Source organism: Colobus angolensis, unplaced genomic scaffold, assembly GCF_000951035.1.
Source record: "Colobus angolensis palliatus isolate OR3802 unplaced genomic scaffold, Cang.pa_1.0 Scaffold2, whole genome shotgun sequence".
NCBI classification, from domain to species: Eukaryota; Metazoa; Chordata; class Mammalia; order Primates; family Cercopithecidae; genus Colobus; species Colobus angolensis.
Genome location: NW_012115154.1, coordinates 11,870,204 through 11,878,298, shown reverse-complemented (window position 1 = coordinate 11,878,298; position 8,095 = coordinate 11,870,204). Strand labels below are relative to the sequence as shown.

Genomic DNA, 8,095 nt, shown 5'->3' with positions numbered 1-8,095 from the left:
GTGTACAGAGTTTAAACACCAGAAACTCTTCCATGGAAAGAAGGAGAGAGGCACCACAGTAGATGGCCGGAAAACTGTGAATTGATGAGAAGGGAAAGATGGTTCACGGGACAAAGCCTGAGAAAACTGCATTCCAAAACTATGCCCCAGTTCGATTCAACAGATAAAATATTGCATGATGTTTGAGGATCTTTGTATCCAGTTCCCAGAATGATTATTTTAAACACCAAGAGATCGATCACAGGAAAAATAAAGGCTCCACATCAAGTCCCACAGGAACCATGGACACGTGAACTACACACTTGCTGAGTACATAACGTGACACTAGCCCATATTTCAGGACCTTTACTGTCACCTTGAATCCTATTTCATTGAAGTCATTTTTCTAATCGTTAACTGTAGCAACAGGGAGAAAACATTCAATGTGGCAAAGAGAGAAGCTATGACCCTTTGAGTCCATGCCTTCTCCACAGGAATCTCCTTGAAGTTTTTCACCGGCTGTGGCTCAAGGGGTCCCGCACCTTGAGGAACGGCACCTCTCCAGCACAGCTCTCAGCCTGCGGTTGCTGAAGAGCAGAATGATGGGTTGAACTGCTGCACACAGATAAATCACTGACTCCCCTACCCAGAATTTAAAGTCCAGAGGTGGAAAAATACCTGCAGCACTGAACACCAGTGACAGGAAATACGAGATGAAGAGCATGGCAAAAGAGAGGAGAGCTAGCAGAGCCTTTACGTGTGCCTGCACACTGGGTTCTTGGAATCCTGAGGTTGTAAGGAGAGCCTTCTCCATGTGTCTTCCCAGAGACGTGATGAGCAAAATCATGCAAATGAAAAAGACAGCAGTGGGCATTGTCCAAGTAATCATTTTTAGGGGGAAAAGGTAGAATTTCTCACAGTAGCTCCATATGCTATTGCCAGTGACATTCCAAGGTTGTAGATGGTTCCTTAAATGATTCTGATATATTCTGTGGTTGCCTATGAAAAATAGAATGGTGGTGAAGCTGGAGAGCCCTACAGAGCCAAAGAGCATCCATGGTACCCACTCAAACAACTTGTGCTTTAGCCAGAGGAAGACAGGGTGGGTGAAGGTGGCAATTTTCACACAATAGAAGACACTGAGCCAGCTAGAGAACCACAAGGTGGCAGCATTCAGGAAGTCCCACCGGAAAGCTAGAAACTGCAGTAGAGGGTTGTATGGGAAGGCTGTCGGATACAGCAAAACATAAATGGTCTTGCCCATTACCACCCACTGCAGACAAAAGCGAGAGGCCCCTAGGCTAACCAGTAACTTATCACAAGGCAACAACATTCTCTGTAGCACCCACTCCACACCCAGAGCAGCAGTGATGAAGCCATTGCCTGCTATTGCTACCAGGCACAAAAGGAGTAAAATGATAACCAAGATGATGGCCTTTTCGTCAGTCACCGAAGATCCTAGAACCATGTGGTCTCCATTCATCTCTCCGGTGGACAAGATGGGTCCCAAAGCTTCAAGGGCTATTTCTGCTGGGTTGCTCTGGAAGGTCTTGTAGGATATGGTTGTCCCTCCACCTGCCCCGAGTGCAGAGGCTAGGCCAGAGTAGAGGACACAGGCTATCAGCGGAGGGTGGAGACGTTTTTTCTTCTCAGAGTAGATGCAAATATTGTCAAGGCTCAATTTTCAAAGTCCCCATACCTGCCCCAAAATTTGCCTGCTCTTCTGCCTATTCTCTGCCCATGTCAACATCAAAGTGGATAATATATCAGGCCCTGGCATTTAGTGTCCTTACACAGAAGGTTATACTTCTCTAAGCTGACACCTAAGATAGGACCATGCACCTGCTGGCTCAGTAGTATCATCCGTGGGACACACCCACTACTGAGACAGCACTCACATCCACAGAGCGGGGTGATTGTTATGTTGCAGACATTGTTCTGAGTGTTCTCCTTAGTCTCACAATAACTCTATGGGGGAAGTGGTATGGCAAGACCCCTTTAACCAAGACAGAGAAAAAACTGAGCAAACCTTTACAGAGAAAGGTTAATTCAAGTCTTATTACAGTGACCATCATCATAAAAAAGAACACAGGAGACAATTATATATAATGAGGCAGGCAACTTTTTTCAAAATTTAAAAATATATATTTTATAACTGGTGGCCTCTAAAATGGCAATTCACAGAGGAACCCCCAGTAGCAATAAGCCAATGGGATATGGCAGAATGAGCCCTGTACTAGGAGTCAAGACAGCCTTTAGTCCAAGCTTCACCCCTTACTGTGAGTTGTTGGATATGTCAGCCCCTCTGCCCCTCATTTTGTCCATCTATAAAATATGAAAAGTATCCTATGTTCTAATTCACAAAGATGTCTTAGAATCTCAGCTTAGAACAAAAGATACTAAAGATAATCTTACAGATAAAAGAAATAAGGCCCCAAATTATATATGAAGACTCCCACCTAAAGTCACAGTTATGCAGAGGAAAGAACAAGATCCAAACTGATTCCAGGACCAGGGATCTCTGCCATGGTTAGCAATACCTGTTACATCTCCATCTTCTTCATCCCTAGCTGAACTCAGAAGCCCAAAGTTTTGAGTCTTGTCACAATCACTACGGATCCTCAAGCAGTTAACCTCTCTGAACACCCACCTTTCTTCACCTATAAAAAATATGGATCACAAATAAATATGACTATGAATATGGTAAATATATTGGAAACTATGAATCTCTGCATATGGACAAGCAGCAATGATGATGATGACAATGACTTTATTAGAATGGCTGTCTTCTATTCCATCCATCCATAATAAGTAGCATAAGGAGAATTCAGGAGAGCATCAGGAATGCAACAGAAGTTCAGGGCACCAAATGTCAGACCATTGACATCAACCAGAGAACGGCAGAGTAAAAAAAGACCTCATTCTTTATGGAAATGAGCTTCAAAGAGTCAAAAAAAATCAGCAATCAACACCCAGGTGAGTGTAAGTAGGTTAACGTGTCACAGGGAGATAGAAAAGCAGAAATTGTTCTGGGTCAAATACAGCAATATTGAAGGCTCAGGATTAAGTAACATGACAGTAAGGGGGTTTTTAATAGAATACACATCTTCTGGCTGGCACCACAACCTACCAGTTCCGTATATAGGACCCCCCACAAAATAAAATGCATGTCAGCATCTCTTTCCAGTTCTCAGTCCACTTCCCAGTCCCCAGTCCACTTCCAGATGAAATTGTTTCTTTAACAGATAGGCCAACCATAGTGGACACAGTTCTTCTGGGTAAATGAAAGCAGATGAACTAAGGTAACTCACTCTGCCTTTCTGTGAAGATGTAAATTTCCAGGAGATAGAGTTCCCAACTGCTCTCTTCCTTGCCCTTTTTCTTCTGGCTGACATTTGGCTGTTTTCTCTTGGAACTTGGAGACATGGGGCAAACTTCAGGCTTATAGTTCTGGAGTATGGCCACCTACAAACCTCCCATGTGGAAAACTTGAATCTTTTTCATCCACCTCCCACACCTTCAATGATAAAGATGTGCATTTAACCTTCAGTTCATTTAATAATAATTTATTAAGCATATCCTACATGCCATGATAACCCTTTGAAAGACATTGGGCTACAACAATGAATCAGATATCTGCCCTCAAAGCATTTTTATGGGCTAAACATAAACCACAAACATTTTCTGGATATATACTATGTGCAGAGTAAGTTAATCCAAAAGAGGGAATAATCATTTGAATTTAAATATGCAATGTGTTTCGTGGTGATTCTTTTGTTGTTTGTCTGTTTGTTGCATTTGGCTTTCTCATGTCTAGATTTATCTTCTTAGGTAAAAGCCAAGTCTGAGAGTTTTTGGCTTTTCATAATCAGTCTTTACAAGTGTAATCATGAGGATAGTAGGATAGGGATTCTGAGCTGGCTCTCTATATGGAATACCTTCAACTCAGTACTCTCAACAAGTGACTCCCAGTCTGTGGCTCTCTGTGTTAGGGATCATGCTATTCCCATCTCAAGATTTCTCAGAAGAGTTTAGCAGTAACAGCCCCATAATTGTGAGACAACAAAGATGCTGTCTTGTATGTTGGAAGGAAAAAGATGAGGCATCAGTAAAGGAGGAGGGGTACATGATTATATCCAGAAAAATTAGATACATTTAGCCACAACAGAGGACTTACACAGAGAAGATAGCATATCAAGCCAAAAAGGTAGGCTGGAGAGAGATCACAAAAATTTCTGGAAGCCTTGATGAGATATTAGATTGTATCTTTAGTCAAGATAGAGCCACCAAGTGTTTTGGGGCTTTTATGAGCTAGAGTTTAAAAAAGGAGATTGAGAACATCAATTAATTAGGAACTCCTGAGACAAGTCCACTTAACCTGGTATCACTCAGCTGTGAAGATGGAGCAGCACATGAGAGTTGAATCACCACCCACTCCCCGTCCAAACACCTTCGGTAAACTTCTGGAGCTCCACCCAAGGGAAGGGCATTATTCCAGGTGCTCACAGTTGAGTAGAAGGGCTACAGGAGAAAGATCTCCCAACGCCCGCCGTGCTCCTGCCTTCCCTGCCTCCAACCAACTTGTGGCTTGAGCCCCAAGGCTCAGCCCCTTAATTTATTATTAATCTACCTGTAGGAAGTCATTAACTCGCTCATATTGCTACAAAGAAAAAGAAAAATTCTTCATGATTGATGATGAGAATAATACCTGTTCTCGAGGTGGGATAATTCATAGACTTTAGGTGTCTATTTAATTTAAAGCCCGGCCATAAGTGCCAGCTTCCCACAGGTTCCTTCATCCTGCCTCACCCTCGCTCTACCCTCTGGGGAAATCTCCCTGGGTTCCTCACCAGCAACTTGAGAATCTCCTCTTTTAAACCTTTAATCATCCTCTTGCAAGAGAAAATTCTTGATCTTGTTATCTTGCCTCTGGTCATCCCTCTCTCTTCTCTTGCCATATCCTGGCCTCCAGCTAGCATTGTAGCATAATGTTTTGGGGCCTCAGCTTCCCAGTATTTTGGACATTTGACTATAAATGCATTTATCTATTTGAAAATTCTTTGTAACCTCGGTTCTGTCCTGTTATTTACTGCTTCTAGTTTGACTAGTTCAAATCTATGAATCTCTCTTAACTATGTGTAGAGTTTTTCCCAATCTCTTTTAGTCTATTGGTCTCCATACTTTTTTTATCATAAATTCCATCAGTAAAATAAATATATATATTTATATTATATATATATATATGAACATGCAACCCACCAGCTATGAATTGAATGTTTGTGTCCTCCCAAAATTCATACACTGAAACCTTAACCCTCAATGTGATAACATTTAGAGATAAGGCTTTCAGGAGGTAATTAGTTCATATGGGTGAAGCCCTCATGAATGGGATTAGTGTCCTTATAAGAAGAAACACAAGACAGATAAGTCTCTCTGCCATGTGAGAACACAAGAAGAAGATATCTGTCTGCAGCCCAGAAGAGGGCCCTCACCAGAACCCAGCCATGCTGGCACCCTCAGTTTCAGGCTCCAGAACTGTGAGAAATAAATGTCTGTTGCAAAAACACCCAGTTTATGGTATTCTGTCACAGCAGCCTAGGCTAAGACACTACCATACGCATGTTTATTTTTAATTATATGTGTGTATATTTTACTAATACGTTATGTGCATCATAAAATACCCCAAAAAATAGGGATTAAAAGGAAAAGAAAAATATAAATTGAAACTGAAATTGCTACAGGCCTAGTGGATCATCTTGCACAAGCCCTGGGATGCAGACATCCCAATCTGGAGATTCCCATCCTCAGCAGCAGCATCTGGGATCCACCTCCTGGGTGAGCACACAGGAAGAGTAGGATCATCAAAATTAAGAACTGTAGGACATTTCCTTTGTTTTCCATCTATCTTCTGTTGGCCAAAACCTAAAAGCATTTTTACATCAGACAATTCCTTTTCATTCGACATGAACACATTAAGTTATGGATGTGACAGACAGTGGCACCAAACTACTATGTGTCCTTAGCCTTCTGTGAGATCCAGCTGGAAAAGTTTCTTGGGTGGAATCAGTCTTAAGCAGAGCACAAAGGAAGGAAATGGTGGAGACTGGCAGAGAAAGGAAAGAAGGAAGTATTGCGTGGGCCCAAGAAGCACATGAGGAAGAAAAGGACTTGGGGGAAGAGGGGAAGAAGATTTATTGGGCTGAAGTGGAGAGACGAGGCCGAGAGCACAGACATGGAGCAGAAGGGCAGGCGATGTCAACTGGATGATGCTAGACAATCCATGTCACTATAAAAAAAATAAGCTTCAAGGGCAGGGCGCGGTGGCTCACACCTGTAATCCCAGAGGTGGGTGAATCACTCCTCAAGATGAGGAGATTGAGACCAGCCTGGCCAACATGGTGAAACTCCGTCTCTACTAAAAATACAAAAATTAGCCAGGTGTGGTGGTGCATGCCTGTAGTCCCAGCTACTCAGGAGGCTGAGGCAGGAGAATTGCTTGAACACGGGAGGTGTAGGCGCGATGAGATTACGCCACTGCACTACAGCCTGGGCAACAGAGTAAGACTCTATCTCAAAAGTAAAATAAAATATATTAAAAACAAGCTTCAGTTTGCCAACAGAGACAACTGCTGACAGTTACAATTCTCTATAAAGGGCATACAGACCAAAATGATGCTTGGCAAATATTAGGGTTGCTTACCTGTAGATTCATGGGACTCCATCAGGAAATGAGGCCACCAGCAAAGGCCAAGGTGATTGAAGGCTAAGACTAGAGACTCACAGCAGTGGAGGGGATGGTAAGAACACAGACAGCAAGATGGAAAAGGGATTCTGAAGCATAGACAAAGTGGGAGAGAAAGAAGAAACTGGAAAGAGAAAGACAGAACCCAAACCATATGCATTCCTGCCAGAACCAGGATCATTCATCACAGGACTGGTTATTGACACGGATAACTCAGGAGCAGAACCACCCTATGGCCAGCACCTTCCAAAGCCCTATGAGCCAGCAGCACATGGGCACTGCAGCTGAGGCCAAGTCTTCAGGCCCTTTTTCAGTTTGGGGCTCCTCAGCACCAGGAAGGTAGAGTGCAGACAGATGTTGGCATAGATTAGCACTTCCCAGGCCCAGTGCCAGTGATTCTGAAAGTTTACGATTTTCAAAGCAGAAACAAACAAGAACAGGAAGTACAATGTACAGAAAATGAGGGAAAAGGTGAGTGACTTTAGAGCCATGGTGTAAGCCTGGGTGCTGGGATGACAGGGCCCGGACCTGCGGTCCCTCATCTGCCCCAAGTGCCAGCACAGTGAGACTATGAGCAAGACAGTGGACACTAGGAACAGGAGGAATGGAATCAACAACACAAACCCTTCATAAAGGGAAAAGTAGAGCTCAAATGAAGCCTGCACTCTATAAACTAGAGTTTCGTTTCCATAGGAATTCAGGGAGACCTTCCTCAGACCAAACAGTATATTCCCCGTGGCTGATGAGATGACTTCCAGGCCACAGATGATCAGGGAGACCTGGATCAGCCTGGGCACCGATCGAGAGATCCTCCACTTCAGCCAGGCGAAGGTGGGGTGGGAGAAAGATGAGATCTTCACACAGTAGAAAGCAGCAAGCAAGGCAGTAAACCACAAAGTGAGGGCGTTGAAAAAGTCCCAGAAGGTGTTCACATAGGGAGCTGTGTGCCAAAAATCTAGGGAGGCCAGGAAGTTGTTCGCCATGGCTACCCCATGTAGGCAGAACCGGGAGGCAGCGAGACAGGCCACAATCATGTCACTTGTGGACAGCGTCCGGCACCTTACCCACTCCCTGCCCAGCACTGTGACCAAGAAGCCATTCGGCAGCATTGCAGCCAATGACTCCAGGCAAAAGATGGCCATGAAGATCAATGTGAGCGAGGAGGGCATCTTCTCCAGGGAGGTTCTGCTAAGTCTCAGCTCCTACTGCAGAGGACTGGGACACATCTGCAGGGAAAAACAGCCTCTCTGGCCAAGTCAAGCCACCCTGTTGACACCAGAGACTCAGAAGGCCTTGTCCCTGGATTCATAGAAAATCCCAGCCACCAGCAAACACCCCCAGTCCCCAACATTTGAAAAGATAATTTCTGCAATC

At 44.0% G+C, this 8,095-nt stretch overlaps 2 protein-coding genes across 2 annotated transcripts; both read right to left on the bottom strand.

Moving 5' to 3' along the window:
- Nucleotides 1–505: 505 nt before the first annotated feature.
- On the bottom strand, nucleotides 506–1,462 carry LOC105511256 (taste receptor type 2 member 60). Its single transcript, XM_011941386.1, has one exon. The coding sequence runs from the start codon at nucleotides 1,460–1,462 to the stop codon at nucleotides 506–508; it is 957 nt and encodes a 318-aa protein (XP_011796776.1).
- Nucleotides 1,463–6,975: 5,513 nt separating this feature from the next.
- LOC105511440 (taste receptor type 2 member 62) lies at nucleotides 6,976–7,890 on the bottom strand. Its single transcript, XM_011941576.1, has one exon. It carries the CDS (start codon nucleotides 7,888–7,890, stop codon nucleotides 6,976–6,978), a length of 915 nt encoding a protein of 304 aa, XP_011796966.1.
- Nucleotides 7,891–8,095: the final 205 nt, after the last annotated feature.